The sequence below is a fragment of the Siphateles boraxobius genome, unplaced genomic scaffold (assembly GCF_051911475.1).
Source record: "Siphateles boraxobius isolate OS27281-9 unplaced genomic scaffold, OSU_SipBor_1 119, whole genome shotgun sequence".
In the NCBI taxonomy this organism is placed as follows: domain Eukaryota; kingdom Metazoa; phylum Chordata; class Actinopteri; order Cypriniformes; family Leuciscidae; genus Siphateles; species Siphateles boraxobius.
Genome location: NW_027508721.1, coordinates 532,151 through 554,129, shown reverse-complemented (window position 1 = coordinate 554,129; position 21,979 = coordinate 532,151). Strand labels below are relative to the sequence as shown.

General features: G+C 37.0%; 1 protein-coding gene across 2 annotated transcripts in view; it reads right to left on the bottom strand.

Annotated features, from left to right (window-relative positions):
- Positions 1 to 21,979, bottom strand: part of lrba (LPS-responsive vesicle trafficking, beach and anchor containing) — a 295,618-nt gene that overhangs the window by 197,653 nt on the left and 75,986 nt on the right. For both annotated transcript variants that reach the window (XM_077203247.1, XM_077203253.1), the window contains exons 16-25: positions 21,718 to 21,815; positions 20,881 to 20,973; positions 20,149 to 20,257; positions 18,580 to 18,661; positions 15,793 to 15,916; positions 15,367 to 15,559; positions 3,765 to 5,012; positions 3,418 to 3,593; positions 2,817 to 2,970; positions 2,146 to 2,326 (exon numbers count right to left, since the gene is read on the bottom strand). In XM_077203247.1, the coding sequence (XP_077059362.1) occupies positions 2,146 to 2,326; positions 2,817 to 2,970; positions 3,418 to 3,593; positions 3,765 to 5,012; positions 15,367 to 15,559; positions 15,793 to 15,916; positions 18,580 to 18,661; positions 20,149 to 20,257; positions 20,881 to 20,973; positions 21,718 to 21,815 (2,458 nt within the window). The remainder of the gene's footprint in view (positions 1 to 2,145; positions 2,327 to 2,816; positions 2,971 to 3,417; positions 3,594 to 3,764; positions 5,013 to 15,366; positions 15,560 to 15,792; positions 15,917 to 18,579; positions 18,662 to 20,148; positions 20,258 to 20,880; positions 20,974 to 21,717; positions 21,816 to 21,979) is intronic.

Sequence of the window (21,979 nt, the reverse complement as noted above, 5' to 3'; positions counted from 1 at the left end):
ATCAGTATGGTGCATGCGTGTGTGTTTTCGTTTTAATGTACTGCACGTGAGTTTGAGTTTGTACTGCACAATGTGTGTGCGTGACTGTGCATGTGTGACTCTATTCAACCCTCTGTCCTCTCATACCTTGACAACTGACAAATGTAAACTCCAAAACGCTTAGATTAAAGGTATTATTCCAGCGCTGGAACCAACCCGCTTTTTCCATTAGACGTACTAGTCATTTGAACGAAAGAGCAAGCGAAGAGAGAAAGAGAGCTATAGAAGGAGAGATGGCGGGCATAAACCTTGTTACAGATCCCAAATCTGATTACACACAGGCAGACCTCATCAAATATTCATTTTATACTTTAGCCCTCCTAAAAACAGGCTTCGGTTTCTCTCTCACTCCACCAATCAGGAAGCTCCACCCTGCCTTTGCTGCACAGTGTCGAGTCGATTTAGCACACCGGCCATTTTGTTCAGTGGGTTTGGGGGTTACATGGGAGAGAGAGCCGATGTGAGAGAGAGAGAGAGCCGATGTGAGAGAGAGAGAGAGAGAGAGAGGGAGAGGGAGAGGGAGAGAGAGAGAGAGAGAGAGAGAGAGAGAGAGAGAGAGAGAGAGAGAGAGAGAGAGAGAGAGAGAGAGAGAGAGAGAGAGAGAGAGAGAGAGAGAGAGAGAGAGATGAATAATGTAATCAATCTGAACGGCTGGATTTCTGTTATGTGGTCTATAACGGTGCAGTACAGTTTGTGATACATAGACACATAAAGAAGGAGGTGCCTCTGGCTACAAAACAGCCATTAGAGTCAATGGCCATTTTAGACCAATGCAGTGTGGAGAGCTTATAATAACACTATCAGAGAACTCACACAGACGGGTGGGGATGGAAAGTAAAAACCAATATTACCTCTACTCCAAATGAACCAATAGAGAGAATTCAATGAGCAAAAAGGGCTGTGCTCCAAAACCTAGTGAGCTGCTCTAGACGTTTAGCTTATCAACATGCTAACATCAAACTCTATTAAAATCAATTGCAATTCGATTTACCATGAACCAGTGAGGGTGATTTTAAGAACAGAAAAAAAAAAACCTCTGAAAAGGGGCTGAGTGTGTGAAAGAGAACAGGTTGAGAAATAAAATAATAAAAGCAGGACATTATTTCAAAGTGATGGAGGGATTAAAAAGGAGGAACAAAAAACATAAGTGAGATCAGAAATTGTAATATAATTTAAAATTTAATTTATTTTATTTTATAGTTTAAAAACTACATTTTCAGCAGCCATTACTCCAGTCTTTAGAGTCACATGATCCTTCGGAAATTATTCTAATATACTGAATTTGGTGTTCAAGTAACATTTCTTTTTATTATCAGTGTTGGAAACAGTTGGAAAGTAATATTTTTGTAATATTATAAATTGTCACTTTTGATTAATTAAATGTGTCCTTGCTAAATAAAAGTATTTTTTTCCTTTATAAATATTTTCTTTTAAAAATCTTACTGACCCCAAACTTTTGAATAGTAGTGTAAAGAAAATGAGAAACAGCTAGAAAGACACATAGATTTTGATATTTCACAATGTTATGATTACTTGCTGATTCAAGACCCTATACATATACATATGCATGTCCCGGGTCCCACCTTCAATTTAAGTCTTTGGGGCATTGTTCAACTGTCTCCAATTGTAAAAGTAATAGCACACCTCCCCACAACAAGCCACACAACTTGAACAAATCTGTGTCTGTAGAACAAACAGTGCAGGGCGGGATACATGGCAAAGTTTACTGATTGTTCAAGTCCCTAACCACAATTGTGTGCAATAGCTAATAAGCCTTAATATAAAAACATATACTTTGTTTTCTGTGTTTCCTCTGTCTCCACTCCTAATGGGCAGGCATTTAAAAGTATACTCCATTGACGGCAAGTGGGGATGCACGCACAGTACCTATTGGAGCTTTCTTTTCAAGCGCTCAAATAACTTGTACTTGTACTTTCTGTCCGTGCAGACAATGTGGACAATGTGTGCAAACATCAGTGGACTGTGCTAATGATGAAAATTACATCACACAGACTGTCTGCAAGCTAGAGCAGAACACAGACAAATGAAGTATACTTCTGGCTTTAGCAAACACCCCTGAGAAAAAGTCAGAAATAAGAGATTTACCCAAACGTAGGCATTGTCTTAGGATTCCTCCAGAAGACATGTTCTTCTCTGCTTCAATTTCAGTGAAGTTGAGTGAACTGGCGAAGATAAGCACGTCCACGAGACTGATCAGCCTCTGCAAGAACATCAGTGATGCCTCCACAGCCAAACCGTGAGATGGCTCGATATTCTCCAACTCATGCTGCAAGACAGTGTAACCATCATCATCATTTCTGTAACTGCAGCCTTCATCATCAGCACTATCTTCAATCAGTTCTCCATAATGCACTGATGGTCACCTTCATCATCAGCTTCACATTCCATAATTATTGAAATCAAATTACTCAACATCATTAAATTAATATAAATGATAAACAATAAGAAGGGCCAGCACACTCTCTTCAATCTAAAGAGATCTGTGTTCATTTGTATGTACACTGTGTCACGCCATGCGTTAATGGTTCTCTCAGACTTCTACTTTGATGTTGATTGCGAGGCAAAATCTGCAGAATCTGCTGATTTTTGTGTGCTTCATGAGGTTACTGTGTGCAACTTAACATGTGGAGTTGGGCCAAAGTTTCCCATAAAGACAGTATCACTGATTATAATTGGTTCAACTTGCTTTTGACGCACAGCAACATACCGCTCGCTTCGGGTGTAGATGGGGTTCTGAGACACACACACATACTAACCGAAGAGGAGGTGGCTGCAGACAGCAGAGGAAGGATTCCTCCACAGGCCATGATGAGGTTGTCCACCACCTGAGAAACGAGATGGATGGTGTTGTGCACAAATACCACATTCTCACTGCTGTTCACAAAGTCCATAACTGTCTTAGTCGAATGACTGTGGGGAGAAGTGAGAAAATCAGTTATGCAACAACTTGCTACTGAGGCAGCAGGGTAATTACACTCAATACCATATTTGACTTAATGATGACAAATAAAAATGTACAAAAAAGTTTTATTCAAAAAGCACCTTTCCCAAGCTCAAAGTCGCTGAATAAGAGCATGGTATTGTAATTCAATGTTCCAGGTTAACGTAATGGTTATACACAGCAACTGTCGAATAGCACAAAAAGTGATTTCTAGTCACCCCTTAAAGTGCTGTCACATTGGTGAAATTTCAACAAAAATTTACAGGAAAAAAAGCTCCATTGTCTATTGTCAAATCTGTGTGTGGAAATCTTTTGCCCTCAATAATCTATACCAATATGTTTCATATATCTATAAACAGATACACATATTTTATTCCTTTGCCTATTTGATCTTTGGTTCTTGGTGTTCCTCTCACCTTCTCCACATCTGCACATCTGTCTCGATGGAGAACAGCAGGTCGGTTAGGAGACGCTGGTGCATATGAGACCACTTGAACTCTGGGATACGGAACATGGTGGACCGTGCAGAAGACGAGCCTTCATTGCCCTGACCTGTCGGGCTTGAGGCAGCTGCTTGATCTGAGCTCAGGTTCTGCAAAAGAGGCATTTATTATTCTAACATTTGTTTTATATGACCAAATGAAATAGTATTTTTGTTGTCCCATCAAGAATCTCAATTTTTAATATAATCAATAAATTTAGTGAATTACTGTAGGCATCAACCTGGGTCAACTTCCTCTGTTTTTAATATTGCAAAACTTACTGTTGTTGAGGTGTGCTTCAGCTCTAGTCTCTCGGTGTCTGAGGCCACACTCGACACATCCAGTCTAGCAATTTTAATCTCTTTGGTTTTAGTTGCTGAGCTCTCAGTCCCTGCTGACTTCGGAGTGTCTTGGTTAGTTCCAGGATCCTGTGAGATACTCTCAGTGCTAGGGCTAACCTCTGCTGTAGATGTGTCGGCTACATCTGAAGGACGTACTTCTGCAGCTTGTTCTGCATCAACAGCACCATGACACTCTGTAGTCTCTGTGTGAAGCTTGGTCTCATCAGTGGAGGTGCTTTGGTTTAAATCAACCTCCACCATGGGAGCCGGTGTATTCTTGGTTTCCTCTGCCTTCTCATTTTCCATTGGCTTCTCATCTTTTTCAGTTTCTAGTTCCTTATCTTTCTTCTTTCCATCATCTTCCTTTTCAACACCATGGTCATCCGTCTCACCAGCAGTAGCTGAAACAAAGGAGGACTCATCTGCGCTGTCATCGCTGACCTTAATGAAGTTGCTGACGGAGGAAACATCAGGGCTATCTTCATTCATGACTGAGGCACCAGTCATGCTAGCCTCCTGGTAGGCCGAAACCTCAGAAGAAGCATCAGTGATTTCTTCCACTTTGGCTTCCTTTAGCGCTTCAGGAGAAGAATCCTCAGGTCCTTTATCTTTATCTTCTACCTGAGTATTTAGTTCAGTTTCAGTATTGCTTGTTTTACCATCATCTTCATTTGACATCTTCACAGCCTCAGTTTCACCTTTGCCATCCTTGTTATTTGCAGTCTGTGCACTTAGATCTGATCTCTCAGACTCTCCATCCATGTTAGCCTCCATTTTATTATTGTCTTCCATATTTTTCATTTCATTATCTTTTCCTGGTTCTCTCAGAGTGTCCTGTTCATCTTTATTCCCTTCCTTTGTCTCTAGTGAGGTGGTAACAGTGTCTGCCTGTCTCTCTTCCTCATCTCTGGCCAGAATGTTGGACACTGTGACAGGGATCTGGGTCCGCATCTCCTCATCATCATCTCTAGGCTGATCATTGACCTGCTCCTCCACGCGTAGCTCAATTACAGTTGATGGAGCGGTCTCCTCTACTTGCAGCTCACCATTGGCCGAGGCAAGGAACTGAGAATCATGACTGGCACCAGAGATTGTTCTGATTCTGCTTTCAGATCCTCCCTCAGAACCCAAACGCTGGTACTCAAGAAACATGCGGGCCAGATTCTCTTTGTGTTGCTCAAAGGTGACCTGATGAAAGAGTGTTGGGCGGAATGTTAATTATGCAGAGCAGCAGACAGAATACTGTCATCAGGACAAACTAAAAAGAAATTAGCTGCAATCAAGAACTTTAGAAGATCAAGCATTCAAGAGGTTTAGATGTTTAAATTCAGTGTCTTGTCTGTTTAAATCTACCTTACCGATGTAAATATTAGTTTTTTCGTTTATTATCATCAATTGATCAATTACCTCTCCATTTAGATTTGACAATTCAGATTCAGACAATATAATATAATATAATATAATATAATATAATATAATATAATATAATATAATATAATATAATATAATAGTGGTTGAAACTAAAATAAAAATAAAACACTGGCCAATGTAGTGTTGGAGGTTTCACATATATTTATAGTACTATGCAAAATTCTTAGCCATGTTAGTATTTTCAATCCACACAACATAACGGGAGACATATCAGAGTTCAAATGAGGACAAATTGTTGGCGCGTCTCACTGACTCATCCGTGACCAGTACAGCAAGTCTTTGTGGTGTATCCAGGGTAATGTCAGCATATCACCACGTAGGACTGACCACATCTAACATGAGTAACTGTTGACGCAAGAGGAAGCTGTCTTAAAGGCATGTCCAGGTACTATCCCAGATTGTATCCGAAAAGCATAAAACCACAGCTGCCCAACTCACTGCAGAATTAAATGTGCACCTTGACTCTCCTGTTTCCTCCAAAACTTCTTCGGGAGCTCCAGAGGGTCATGGTTCGAGATGCTATAGCCAAACCTTAGGTCACTCACGCCGATGCCCAATGTCAGTTTCATTGGTGCCAACAGTGCAAATCTTGGACTGTGGACAATGTGAAACATGTATTGTCCATCTTCACTATCTTTCCACACATCCGTGGGGGTTACGGTGTGCAGACCCAAAGAGGCTTAACATCCAGACTGTTATTGCCCAGAATGAATCCGTGATGGTTTGGGCTGCAGTAGCATGCCATTCCATACTGTGCTTGATGGGCAAGACACTGCCTAGGACTACCAAACCATTCTGGAGGACCATGTGCACCTAATTGTTCAAACACTGTACCCTGAAGGGGGTGTCGTGTATCAGCATGATAATGCACTAATACACACAGCAAGACTTGTGACAGAAAGTTGAACATCTCCCATGGTCTGCAGAGTCACCAGATCTAAATATTTTGAGGCACTTTGGGGTATTTTGGAGGAGAAAATCTGATTTGGTGACCTGGGGTCAATTCCATGAAGCCGGTTTAAGTGGCGAGCCAGGTATGTTTCAGATTAGTTTGCGATAAACTTTGCTTTTAAACAGCATGAAAGTGGTTTGGCTTTTAGAAGTGTTCATCGCCATAGTAACAGGTTATGTTCCAGGTAAGAGATCTCAAACAAAAATTTAACCAATCAGCTGTGAGCAAAGTGACACGTCTGATGCAATAATGCATCCAAATTAAACTACATTATCATTACATAGCAAATTATTATTTTTAAATTGTAGCAATCCTTATTTATAACAATCATTTTGTATGATTTAGATTTTATGCAATTATACCCTCATTACACGTACAATTTTAGTGATCAATTATCATTAAGCACTTAGCTTAAATTAATATAAATATATTAAAGGTAATATAAATAAGCTTTAGAATCAATAGATAAAGCTATAAAAAATAACTAAATGTGAGCTTAAATGTTAAATTCTCTATACCTAATTCAACTATATAGACTAACTTTATAACTTTTATTTGCACTGTTATAGCAAAAAATATATATATATTAGTAATTTTACTTTCCTCTTTTCTTCTTGCTGTGTAAATTTGTTTAAATTCTTAATATTTCTCAATCTCGCTATATTCTGCAGAAGAGAGAAATCACACTGCTGAGTTTCACTGTTCCACAACATGTGATTGGCTGTTAACTACTGATGCCACACCTAAAATCCTAAACTCCGGATCAAAGCCTGAGTGGACAAAAAAAGTTGATGATCAGCGACATGGTAGCAACAAAGACTGATTGGACTGGTTTAGTTTGGTTTTGTCAACTCGAAAATACACTTGTAACCATGGGTTTTCAACTACCATCATGGCCACTGTTCTAGAAGAAAAATGGCTCAAAATCTCTCTGGCCACTTTGCAGGACTTGTATCTGTCATTCCCAAGACAAATTAAATATCTATTGGAGGCCCTACACCATGTGTCTCGCAAAAGAAGGCCCCACACCATGTGTAATGTACTGTATGTTGATAAACGTTATAGGTTATGAATATTAATTACTGCAAATTATAAACCTTATGAAAAATATTTACCTTTCAAGCTTATTTTTCTTTCAATATGTTATTTGTTATACATTTCTCCTTTAAAGAAAAAGAAATGTAAATTTTTTTATTAAAAAAAAAATTAACTTTAAAAATTTCAACAACAAAAACACATAAGGCTGAAAATGTCAATAGGGCAAGTAAAAATTTGAAATACTAGCCTGATTTTGGCCAGTAGAAAAAATACTCTGAAAAGAGAGATGGTCATGTGTGTTTAAGACTGCTATTAGCAGCAGACAGTGCACAGCATCTGCAGAAATACAGCAGAAGTCTGAACACACCAAAACACACCTCAATTTATCAACAGAACACAACAGACAGAAAGTCAAACACACCACTGGGGAAACGAGAAACAACTTGCAGCTTCCACACCAATGCCGGCATTTGCATTTAGGCAAGAAAGCCTTATTATACGTAATTAATTGGCCGTTATTGTTCTAAATTAGCCTGCTACAAGCCTGGCCATTAATCTTCCATGTGGTCTGACTGGTAATCCATGGCTGTTTGCTCGGAACAGACAGCTTTTAAATGCATTGCTGGTTTTCTTTCTCTCCTGACTCTCTTCGTTGGAATAGCAATATCACTAGTTTGGGCTCAATTCAGCATTTAACATTTCGCTATTAAATCCACACGCTGTATTTTCAGAAAAACATTGCCCTCCTTTGTGGCTGGATAAGCATGGTATAAATAGCCAAACTTATCTGGAAGGCCTGTGAGGCATTTAAGGATTTGAAAAATTAAAGTTAAACTCATGTAAACCAGTAAAGGTTTAAAAAGCTGCACATGAGGCCCCATATTATCCTGTTAGGTATTATCTTCAAGAATCAGTAAGTATACCATATGCAGTTAAATGTTTTAAAAAAATCTTCATATGTACACTAAAGCACCTCACTGTCTGGCAGCCTGCTACAATGCATATCGTACCAATAAAGTATTGCGTCATGTGAAAAGCATTACTTACCTTACTATAACCGACATTCGGTACATGGAGATAAAGTTACTCTGGAAAGGGGGTAACTATAGAAATGTGGTTTTAAAATGTAGTGTGTATGCCACCGGGTGGGCCAGACATCAGTTTTAATCTGATCCAATTTAAATACGGTCAACTCTTTAGATACAGAAAAAGCTACAATTCATCTAAGAATACAGTGCCGGTTTCATAATTTGACGGCAAGCTTTGTGTGAGCAGGGTGTTTGGTTGCCAAATCCACAACTTAATGCAAATCTATTTTCAAGTGGTCTGTTAAAAATATCAATAATTCATTGTATTACTAAAATATGAACTTTACCTGGCGCAAATCCTTAAGTAATAAACAAAGTATAAGATAGAGTTTTACAATATTACAAAAAATGATCTAGGGTAGAAAAAGTCCAATACTTGCATTTCTATTTAATCAAATTTGCACTTTACTTTTGAAAAAAGAGTTTAAATAAAAATAATACATAAACACATACATAAATACGTATGTATACTAGCTAAATCTATTCATCCAGCATCAGACAGTTATGATCCAGCTGAACTTGCAGCAATCAGAGTGCAACCTCAGCAACAGACCATAACAGTGCTAAAATCACTGATCTTGGATCAGCAGGGAGCAGTCGGCTACAAAATCTCACGGTAGGGCCAGTAGGGAGCCCCATTTAGATCAATAGATAGTAAGTAACCGCAAAACAAAGGGGAAATAGGGACCCTGAGAATGCTCTAATTGGATTAGCTAAATGTGATTCCATTCCTGCAAAAATCAATGTGGTCAGCAGACTGAATCTCTTCTGTCCAAAAGACACTGTTAGTTTTCTTTTTCCCCCCTTCGATACTCTCATAGCTGTCTGCATTGAGTGTGGAATACACAGAGAGACTGACAGACAAGCAGAACCACTCTCTTGTTTTCCAGTTAAAACAATATTTTAAAAAAGGACCTGAGATACAAAACTGCATAAAGTACAAAGACTGTGTGTGTATTTTATCTTGATCGATTAGCAGATTTTTTTATACATTTATTATTAACTTTTTCTCTTTGATTATTCATACAATAAAAACAAACTAAAAACAATATTATTTTCCAAAAACACTAGGAGAAAGAGAAATGTCATCTTTGAGATTAAGACAGCTAAATAAAACAATCAGGTTGATCATAACATTTTTCTACCTCAAAAAAAATCTTTAAACTTTGTTTTAGTGATGGTATGAAAAGCATGCAAAATTTATGTCAAGAAAGTGATTGGTTTATCAGTGTCAATGTCTTTAAACAGTCAATGCTATCCATGTCCTAAAGTCAGTGATTGTCGGCCTACGAGTTTATTTCAAAACAGACTGTCTGCAAGTGTGCCTCTATCTTTACAAGCAATGTCCCAAAACTGGAATCCATTGTCTTCTAAATCCATAGTATTGCTGTTGTCCAGCATGATAAGCAACTTCATGACACCACAGATTAGGCTTTATGTTCTTAAGCAGGTTTTTTCTTCCATTAGGCCCAGAATCTCACTACTGTCAACAAAGACAAGCGTCATTTTCTTGTCGGCTAACAGGATTTTAGTGTTAAGAAAGTTTAGGAAATAAACTCCTGGTAGTGTCAAAAGGAGTGAGCAGACAATAATTGTTATATTATATTTTAATATTATATTATATTTTAATTGCTAGTAGCCAAAAATGGGGGAGAGATATTAATATAGGAGGCATACCGTATAGGTTAAGTTAACTACAAAATACAATCCTCACTCATGGAATCATATAAATCCTTATTTTTAAGGTATAAATATTATTTATTTCATTATTTACTTTAAATACAATATGTTTAGGGGTATTGCTTTATTCTTCACAGAGTTTTGTAAACAAATGTGGGAGATGCTGAAATAATGGACTGTACTCCAAAAATTCAAGAAATACATACATTATCTTAAATGCTTGTAACTAATTCCTGACATTTCTCCAGGAGACTTTCTCCTTCCCTTGAAGAACACCGAAGCATAGTGTGATGCCCCAGAGGAGGTAACAGGACTCTCATTCTAGGCATTCTAGCAAGAAACTAAAGGCTCCAGGTGGAGCAGACACTTTTTCAGGACCATTACAACATCTCCTTCACCCATTAAGATGTTTCTAACAATGGAACAGAAGAGTGCTGACTAGGAAAACATGAAGGGCACCAAGTCTTTCACAAGGTGATCACTTCCAACAGAAAACTGTCCCTTCAGTAACTGTGGAGCTGAGTCTCATTTATGTGCAGTGCTGGGACAGGGGCACCTTGGGTAAGCTGTGGTGTCAGCAGGCCCATCTGCAGAAACATCTGTCTGCCTACAATGAGCTAGCTGGAAAGGAAACTTCATCTCCTTTAATACACACATGCTTGGCAAAACGCAATCAAGCAACAATCAGATAACAGCAAATTTGCTTTGCTGTATGTAAATGTACATCTTGTGCAATATCTATCTATATATCTATCTCTATATCTATATATCTATATATCTATATATATATATATATATATATATAAAACTGAGGCAGAAAAATAAATAAACCAGTAAAAATATATATATGTTTTATAGACTGGAAAGACTTTGAGTTCATACATATACACATACACACACATATATATATATATATATATGTATATATGTGTGTGTGTGTGTGTGTGTGTGTGTGTGTGTGTGTGTGTGTGTGTGTGTGTGTGTGTGTGTGTGTGTGTGTGTGTGTATGAACTCAATTAACTTAAATTATATATTTAAGAAATATTAAATGTTCATGTTATAATAACAAATTTACTCAATGAAAGATGGCATTCTACAGTATAGTGAGCTGCAAAAACATTGAATTGTGAAGAGAAAAAAAAGGGGAGGGGGGGACACAAGGGGGGATTTGCACACTTCTCTAAATGTATGTCTGCCCAAGAGGATGTATTTATTTACCAGGGGGTTCCCAAAAGGCTAGTTGAATTTATGAGGACTTGTCCTAATGATTGCCAAGGCCATTTGAGATGAATATTAAATCTGTTCAAACATGGGGATCTGGAGATCTTGTATACTACAACCAGAAAAGCACACATTCACATATCTCGAATATGCAAACACGCACACTTTCTATTTCACACACAATGTATCTCGCTCTTGCTCTCTCTCTCCCCCACACAGAGTCAGCCAGCCCCTGCAGCTGAAAGGGAGAGCTACAGTGACAAACAGCTCTCCTACTCCAGAGTTGGCAGGAAATCTATCACACTGGACAATAAAATTGCAATTGAGTTTCTTTAGATTTTTTTTTTCCTCAGCAGATGCACGTATCTCTCTAGCTCTGCACTGCTACACCTTTCCAGTTCATTCGCACGACCCCCTTTTCTGTTTTTAGATCAGAGCAGAGACGCTGTAAACAGAACAGGACCATACCTGCATTAATCTTGTGCAATTATAGCGCAAAAAAGCAATTACAGGCTTGACCCATAGGAAGGGGAATGATCAATTTGTGTGCACTTGCCTCAGCAGTGAGCTACTTTAGGAATGCAAGCAGACTCAAAGAAAACCTGTCTGCATGTAAAAGAGGGAAAGCAAAGCACGCTGCAATCCTTTAACGCTGCTCGATCCACAGATTACACTTTATTTGACTGTTTAATATGTATGTGACACCATTAACAGGGCGTGTGAGTGAAAAGAATGAACTATTTTAATGTGTATTTTAAAGAGGTATCTCTACGTGCATTACTATCATCATAAGAATTTGTATCTGTATTTCAGCATGCTTTTTAATTAAGTTCGTTAGCACAACTTCTTTTCTTTTTTTTTTATTTCCGCTGGTATTATTTTCATGTCATTATGGATAAAACAGCCGAAATGAATAAACATAAATGTAATCAACATGTTTGTTTCATTTTTTAGGACTGTTTTATATGAAATTAACAAATTAAAAAAAATTAAAAATAACGTTTTTGTTTTCTGTGTGTGTGCGCATCTTTCTCACCTTTAAAGTTGAAATGTATAGTTTGCAATAAAAAGTTTATTAAATAAAATTACTTCTATCCTATTTATGAGTGCTTAATATGCAGAGACAACTGTCAATAAACCATTTAGAACAGAAGTGTCGAAACGTTTTACAATATGATGGGCTAAAAATCTAACTACATTATATAAAAATGTATATATTTTTCAAATTCACTTATATTCTCTACAATTCATTGCAAAAATAAAGCAAAAAAAAAAGAGAACTAGAAATGAAGATACGACATAGCAGGCCAAATCAAAAAGGTTCAGATCACGAGCATATTTTAACATACCTTGTTGGCCCTGCTTTGGCCATCTCCGATTTATAGTTTTATAATTTAAATTGATTACCCTAAAACATTTGTGCTATCTAGACACATTTTTTAATTGAGCTTTCTGACCACCCTGACATACAGTAGCAACACTGGCCTAAGTCTGTCTGTCCAACCAATGGAGTGTTTGGGAAACCTGTTAACAAATATTTTTGTGATTCCATTTGGTGACACTAGCACTACAGAAATGACACACTTGAAGTGAATCTGAGGCTATAATAAGGCTACATATTCTGATGAATAAGCACTCTGAGCACTACAGATCATCTTTTTCTTACACATCTCACTAGATAGCACAGCTGCGCCCCCAAGTGGCCAGTGACAAGAACACAAGCATAAATGGAGGAGTGTCTAAATGGAGGAGTGCCAGAAGCTGGTGCCCAAAACCACATTCTGACACCAAATGACTTCACTACGCTTGGAACCGTGTCCATATTACAATGTCAATAGAGCATCTTAAAATAGACATTTCTGAAGCTAGAAAGCTTAGAAAACTGAGAACTCTCAAAAACATTAAGGAGGCAATTCAATCTGTAAATAAAAGTATTAACAGAGGGTTTAGAGCATTGGAGGAAAATAAAGATTCTAATCTGAGAAGTCAAGTTGATTATAGAGCGCAATAACAGTCAGGTTTCTGCAGTGAGAAGCCAGTGGATGAATGCTGAGAGTCTGAGCGCAGGAGAGAAAGAGGCTATGAGAAAAGGAACCAATACAATGAGTATGGTCAGTGCTGAAAAAAAAGAGCCCGATTGATGGCAAGAGACACCAGAGAGAGAAAAGCAAAAGAATAATAGGTGTAAATCAGACTTTTGAAATGAGGAGGCAAAGTCCTATATTTTGTTATTTCAACATGATGTCTGCATGGTTTCTGGATTAAATGCATATGGAACACAACACTACTAACAAGCATCCAATACTATAATATATATATGCTTATATTCAAATATTTTTGCTATATAGCTTATTATATAGCATATTCAAAAATTTGGGGTCAGTAAGTTATTTTTTTTAAGGAACTAAAGCAATACTATTATTACGCAAGGAAGCATGCAACTGATCAAAATTGATAGTTGAGATTAAATTGTAAAACAAATGTTTTTTCTTTAACTTCCTATTCATCGATTTTGGGGGGAAAAAATGTAAGAGGTTTCCACAAAAAATATTGAGTGCTGTCATGATTCTTTGATTAAATTCAAGTACTCAATTTAAAAAAACATTTCTCGATAGCAATTTACCCGTCGCGAATAACAGACAAAATACCGGACGTGGCGCAGTCCACGGGAATCCATTAACCGCGTTATTAGACTGTTTTCTAAGGCAGCATGATGTATTAAAACCATTTAAAAACCATACTATATCATAGTGCTATTATGAATTCACAAAGGCTGAGATTCAATTAAATAAATATATGCCCTGCAGGTTTAATATGTGCTTTAATTATTTAAATGTGCACAGGTTATGTGCGTCTCAGAGCGGCTCTGTACTCAGAACATGCTGCTCCAAATGAACTATCATTTATTAGTGCGTCTCAAACTCCATCTCTGAATATGCTGTGAGTTTAGGTTGCTTATGACGTTCATCTGGTAACGCTATGTGTGCTATTTCATCAGATTTGCAAGGTAAATAATTTATAACCCTACACCAACACAGGAGAATACATCAATATGTTTCTAGATTTGTGAACTGTTCATCAAAATTAAAAAAAGTAAAAAAAAATAAAATCCTAGCTCTGAGTGTACATGTTTTGATCTCCACATGTTCTTGTTCGAGAAATTACAGTGGCTATTGCACTTCTATCATAAAGAAGTGGCCAAATATTAAAGATTAAATGGAAATTTGAATTAAATGTAATTTGGCCAATATTAAACAAGGATTTGATCTACTGTAAAGTGTAACAACACCAGGCTGATGGCGCCTCTGCAAGCATTTGTTATAATACATAAGTTGATTGTTTATATCAAGTATATTATATTATGTATTGACAGTGTTGTTCTATAAAAACATATAATTACTTGCTTTTGATACTTTATTTTAACCAAATATTATTGCCTCGTTATTATATATGTATTTTAAGTTATTTTAAAGGCTATTGTATGCTTCAGTCTATTTTTATTATCACAAAAAATATCCGATTACTCAATCATTTGAATAATCGACCGATTACTCGATTACCAAAATAATCGTTAGTGACAGCCCTAATGTTACTTTAGCACATTAGTTTATAGTTTATAGTTATATTAGTTTGATTTCTAAAGAATGATGTGACACTGAAGACTGGAGTAATGATGCAGCAAATTCAGCTTTTTCATCACAGATTATATTTGAAACTATATTCAAATAGAAAACAGTTCTTTTAAATTATAACAACACTTCATAACATCACTGGTTTTAATGTAATTTTGACCAAATAAGTGCAGCCTGGGTGAGCATAAGAGACTTCCTTCAAAAACATTACAAAAATCAATAAACTGTAGTGTATATGAAATATGAAGAAATATGTTTGTTAATGCATACTATTAATAATAATAATAATGATGTTCATTGTGATAATAATATTTATATTTATTAGTCATTTATTAGCCATTAGTGAAAAAAAACAGTAAACACTGCAGGAGTCATGAAGAACAAAAGCCACACTTTAGGAACTCAATGGTAACACAAATGAGCACAAGGGAGGCAAAAAGAACCCTTTTTGGTGATACATTTATCCGTGTGTTGTTGTGTGTGTGCATTTGGGTCCTGACCTTGGAGTGTGTGATGGAGAGTGTGTCCACCCACACGCGCCAGCCGCCCCACTCGTACTTAATGGCGTGATAAAGAAGGATGCGAAAGATGGCGTACACCATCTCTGTGATCTTCTGCTCCTCACTGTTCTTGGGGTTAATAAAGCACAGAGACAGCATCCACTCCTGCCACACCGAGCACTGCAACAGACTCCTACACAAAAGATTGAGTGCGTAAAAAAAACCTTTACTCATTTCAGAAAAAAGCTCATGATGATGATGAGTGTTGGACGTTGTGTGTGTGTGTGTGTGTGTGTGTGTGTGTGTGTGTGTGTGTGTGTGTGTGTGTGTGTGTGTGTGTGTGTGTGTGTGTGTGTGTGTGTGTGTGTGTGTGTGTGTGTGTGTGTGTGTGTGTGTGTGTGTGTGTGTGAAAAGAACAGTCCCCACCTGCGGTTCTCTCGGCTGTTGTTGAAGAGTTTGATCATGTCTGAGAGAAAGATACGTCGTACTTCCATGCTTTCTGCTCCTGGAGGAGCATTCTTTAAAAGAGCTGCTATCACTTTTAGGATCTCTGATGGGCGAAATAAAATATTCCTTTAATGCACATGAATGTACCATTTCACACTGTATCTGAATGGCTAGTTTTTCAAAAAGTTTATAATCCTTTAAAAGGGGAGTCATCAAAATAGTTTTTGTTTTTAAACACTATAATATTGATTGCAGATTTTTATTGATTTTCTTTTTTTTTACTGGTTATCAAATACACCGCCAATGGTGTGAATTAAAATGTATATGGAAAACAAAGTAAACAGCATGTCAAAACATTATACTGCTATACAGCTGTAAAAACAGTTATAACATATTTAAATGGGGAAAAATGTACATTACCATTTAAAATTGTGATCCCAGTAAGACTTTTTTTAAATTATTCAGATACATCCTTACTGAATAATTTTTTGAAAAGTCTTACTGACCTCACAATTTTAAATGGTGATGTACATTTTTGATCAACGGTGACAATAAAGACATTTATAACGTTACAAAATCTGTTCTTTTGAACTTTCTTTTTCATTAAAAGAATCCTGAAAAAAAAATTATCAAACATTATCTAACAAACATATCATTATCTAACAAACATATTAAGCATTTCAAATGTTTTTTGAGCACCAAATCCGCATATTGGAATTATTTCATATTTCAAAGTTCATATGACACTAAAGACTGGAGTAATAATGATGTTAAAAATTCAGCATTGCATCACATGAACAAATTACATTTCAACTATATTAAAACAGAAAAATGTTCTTTTAAATAATATTAATAATTCAAAACATTACTGTTTTTTACCGTATTCTTGATCAAATAAATGCAGCCTGGGTGAGCATAAAAGACTTCTTTCAAGAACATTAAAAACATCTTTCTGATTCAAAACTTTTGGATGGTAGTGACAATTATACTTATTATACGTTTTGATTACATTTAAATAAATTGGGGGGGGGGGGGGGGGGATAAAGAAATGTGCACCCCTTTAATAAAATAGACATATCAGACATATTTTTGCCCCAACACTTTTGCACATAGTGAGAATAACTCACAGATATTGTGGAGGGAGTAAAAGTATGTCTACATTATAAGGTCAGTATTGTCTAAACTCTCCAGCTAAAGTCGTGGCTTCCTGGAACTGAGCGTTAGCTTAAACTGGAAAGATTGGTTGTTTAGATGAATTATCTAGACAATGTCAGCATGCATTAAGTTGAGAAGAGCAGCTCAAGTTTCAGCTGTCACGGGGAGTTTAGAGCACGACAGCATCTGTAACCAATGCTCTCACTCGTTCCAGCAGAATTGTGTTGTTTCTACGCCTTACTCACTCAAATTAGAGTCACTGAACCTTACCAGTAGAAAATTACCTTTGCATGTATCTCTGCACTTTTCTGTTCTTTTTTCGTTCTCTAATCACCATTTGGTCCTGGTTTGTCCCGGAGTTTAATTTAAAAGAAACTTTTGCTTCCTCAGTTTGTTTGATTGGGTCTGACATTGCTAAAGACTGCAATCAGAGCCATTTAGAGGCTTCAACACAGATCAAATCAAGGAGAGACAGAAGAAAGCTGAAACTCTGCTGTGCTCGCTCTCTGATACTCTATGAGATGGCCTTGAATCAGACTCTGTTGGTTTACCATCTCCATCTGAACGTTTTTAGAACCGATTGACTGTCATTCTTCTGACTGGCAAGTGGTTTGTGTACATGGTCACATCTCCATGGAAATACAGCTCTAATCAGCTGCTTCCAGTACCTCAGATTTAAGCTTCATTAGGGAAAGGCCTGATATAGATCAATATACAATATTTGATTCACTTTTTACATTAAAACCAGAGCATCTGATTGCTGCCTAATCCTGTACTTGATTTAAAGGAGACATGCAAAATTGAGCATAAACTGAGGCTGGAAATAAGGCATCTCATTATAAGAGAATTCAGCCATCTAATATTGAGAAACTAGCTTGTTGCGAATGAAACGGATGCAGCGAAAACTCTATACTATAGCTACAGGGGGAAGTTAATTATTTTTTAATGCGTTTATCATCTGAGTAATGCTGACCATCAAATGAGCTCCATTTGTCTGAGGTAACTGTACACTTCACCATTAGACACAAGGAAAAACTGGTGACTGTTTGATTTGCACCGCAGAAGTCACAAAAATATGAAATGAGACTCACTTAATACTATTATTGTAAATCATGAGTAAAAATAAGCAGATTTAAGCCATTTTACAATAGGAGGCAGGTTTTGCTTGTGATCTTGCTGTCTTCCATGTGTGGACATTTTCTACACAACGAGAGGTGGTGTAGAATGCGTTAGCATTATGTTGAACCCTACTGTATCTCAAAATATGGTGATTACTGCAAATATTGTTTGCTGTATTGCATGTAAGTAAACTAAATAACCTTCTATTTATTTCATCATACCATTTTTAATTTGAGATTTCTCTGAGGTAAAACTGCAGTACAACCTGAACGTAGAGTAAATAAATATGACCGTTAATACGAAAAAAAGTAGGGGAAAAAGTAATTTATAATTGCCCATTAAGTGGCTGAAAAGAAACTTCTTTTATTATTATAAGTAAAGCTTTGTCTATTTATTCTATTAACAGCTATTTAATACAGAGTGTATATGCATAAGCAGAGTGCACAATCACTGGTGCTACAGGAGAAGGGTGTGTGCTTCATATTAACTTACGTGGGTTTTGAATCTTCACAGTTGAGTCAGGGTCTGGGTGCTGTTTGTGAATGACCTGAGTACAGATCTGCTCCGTAAGAATCTGGTGAGAATGTTCTGGTTAGTCACTGATAGATAGTACAGCACAAAAACATTTCACAATGATCAGGGGACAGCATGAAGAAAGAAAATCCATAAGAAAGTAAATAAATCTGCTAAAATTATGAACAAGTCAGAAACTAGAGCTGTGTTATATTAAATATAGGTCAACAACATTCGCCTCAAAAGCTTTTTCAGTTAAAGTAGTTGAAAAGTCTCTGCCGTAAGCCATTTGAGAATGTGGTACCTTAAAAAATGTGTTTAAAAAATGGATCAAAGGAATGGTCATGTGACCATTAGATAGTTATTGTAATTTGCTGATTTTAAAGAGTTAAGGAAAGGGAGGTTGTTAAATATGTTGATTCAAATGTAAAAGAGCATGTATTTGTTTATATCATATCCATATTGATTATTTAGTTGATTTAACGGTCCCAATTAATTATATTGAGTGGCTTTAAGTACTATGTACTTGCATCGAAAAATAAGTAAAATGTACTTATTGTTTTCATGTTGTATTGTAAAACACTTTAGCTGCTATTGAGGTGTGATACGGGTAAGGTTAGGGTCAGGTGTGGTGGTATGGTTAGGTTTAAGGGTGGGTTAAGATGTAAGGGAAGGATCAACAGTGTAATTACAAATGTAATTACATACATTAATCACAGCTGTAATTACATGCAGGTATTTTCAAAATATAAGTACAATGTAAAAACATGTATGTACACAATAAGTCCATTGTATCAAATTATTCATTTCAATGTTAGTACATAGTAGTTAAAGCCACTTAATATAAAGTGGGGCCCTAACAGCAACTGTAACTGTCGCCTATAGGGACTACGGTCGAAATTTATGGTATCAATGGTAACATTGTTACCATTACAAAAAAAAAAAAAAAATATTGGTATCAATTGGCGCTTTTCCATTACCAGTACCAGCTTGACTCGACTCGACTCGACTCGGCTCGCTTTTCGTTCCGTTTTCCATTGCAGAAAGTATCGCCACAAATAGTACCCGGTCGTCATAGCGACGCCTTTCGTTCCTCGTTGCCCCATCAAGCTCTCGCTGGATCCTCTCTTCGGCAACCAAACAAAGGAATGTCTGCACCTCCTCGTTTGACCACGGCGTATTCTTCCGAGTTGCCATAATAATAGTAGTAAGTTTAGTAGCTATCTCTGGCTAAACTATTTAAAAAAGGCGGGGTTATTCTGGATACTCCATCTGGCGCGTGCAATGATGACGCAGTGAATAGTGACGATTCTCTCTGACCAATCAGCAGTCGGCATTGTTTTCACGTCACATTTTAGTATCGCCTTAGCTCGCCTCAGCTCGCTTAGAACCTCGCCGGAGGTGGTACGAAAAAAAGTACCCCAAAGCAGGTACAGGTACAACTTTTACACAGTGGAAAACCAAACAAAGGCGAGTCGAGTCAAGCCGAGCCGAGCCGAGGCGAGCTGGTACTGTGTAGTGGAAAAGCGCCAAATGTAGGAGACTGACCTCAAAGAGCACGTTGTACGTTGTGACTGTGATCTGGTTCGAGTGCAGCAACAATCGTTCAGTGAGAAGAGAGAACAGGCCGTGAGCCAGCATGACCTCAGTCTTTGTCCTGAAACACATGGCATCCAAAACGTCAGCACCAAGCCCACAGTATGATCTACTCCCCAACAGAGCATAACTGCAGCCCAGAGCTTCTGAAAAATATCTTCAGTCACGGAATGAAGCTGCATCTATTTTAAAAGCACTTGGCGGTCAGATTCCTTCTAGGGGAAACTCACATAAAGCAAATGGGATTATAAATGAAACTGAGCTTTATCTATCAAACACGACAGAAACATTTGGAAAAATACTCACACACAATTACAGACTTTGACTACATTAACGCATAAATATTTCCATGCTGCGTGAATTAATAGTGGAGTGAGAGTAATTTGTTATCAAAACAACCTAGCTGATTCACTCTGGGAAAAGACCTAGTTGCTTATTTTAAATCATTCATGTTAAGGAAAAAAAAAATCAGCTTTCAACTCACTTGATGTATGCTGGGAGCTCATTTCTGCTAGATATTTATAGCTAAACCATCCACTACCAATTCATTTTGTAAAACAAAAGTCGGAATGAATCATGTATATGTATCATATATTTAAAAACAGGGTTAACGTGCTATTGTTACTAATATGATCAACAGTATTATTACAAACCTTAATTCCAAATAATAATAAAATAACTCACTTTGGAGACAAATATTTGAGAAAGTAGCCCAAGACTTTGAGTCCCTGCACACGAATCCCTTCACTTTTGGATGCAAGCAGCTTAAAGATGACCCTGTATTATTCACAGAAGAGAAAAAGTGTTAAAAAAGAAATTATGCACAACAAATGTAAGAGAGAAAGTTCAAAACAAACATATTATTTAATCTATATTTAAAATGTATGTACCATCAGAGTCGAGCTTAAATATATGAAGATTTTTAGTTTTTAACTGTTTTCATTGTTTCTTTCCGACAAAAGGAAATTGCGACGCAGTCTGGTGTGTACACAGATCTACCAAGAGCTGACATGTACATTCATATGTAACCGAGACTATTACACTGTCTACATATTAAAACAAATCTGCCTATATCCTTCTGGAGTAGGATCTGATGGAAGTGTGATTTGAATGAGGTTGTCAGATCTAAAATGAAAGTGAGGCCCTCTGTTTTATCGTGACGAGCTGTCCAGATGCCCCCCCGCTAGCGTGCACATTTAACCCCATGGCTGTCAGTGGAACTAGCATATCTATAAAGGCTTTGGAAATGTAAATGCCTCCATTTTAATAGCCGTATGAGCGCTCAGTACAGCAGCATAGGTATCATATGAACCTATGAAAGTGTTTTTATAGGTTTTGTTGAGCAGGACTCAGATGTCTCTGCTAAGAATGAAGAATTGTGGCCTCCCATTATTCCACAGAGACTGATTCCAATTCATCAGTCAGTTATTTTTTTTTTCTCCAGTTTAATTTATAGTTTTTAATAAATAAATGGGTTTCAGAATGTAATATCTGGTTGCAAAGGGCAACCGCAGTTCTCACCGTATTCCATTCCGCTGATCGAAGGCTTGAACCATTGAGCCAGGATGCTCAGACATCAGTGCCACCAGAAGCTGGAGAACATCCATCAGATTATCATCCTAGAAAAATATTTACAATAAATAAGCATAACATGTCAGAGAAAGGAGTCATTCAAGACACACTTAAAAAAATGATCTATGTTTTAAAATGCAGGTGATTATAGAGTTAAGTAGGGGATTGTGCATTGTAAGTTACTGTCTAGTTAATATACTGCAAATTGTGT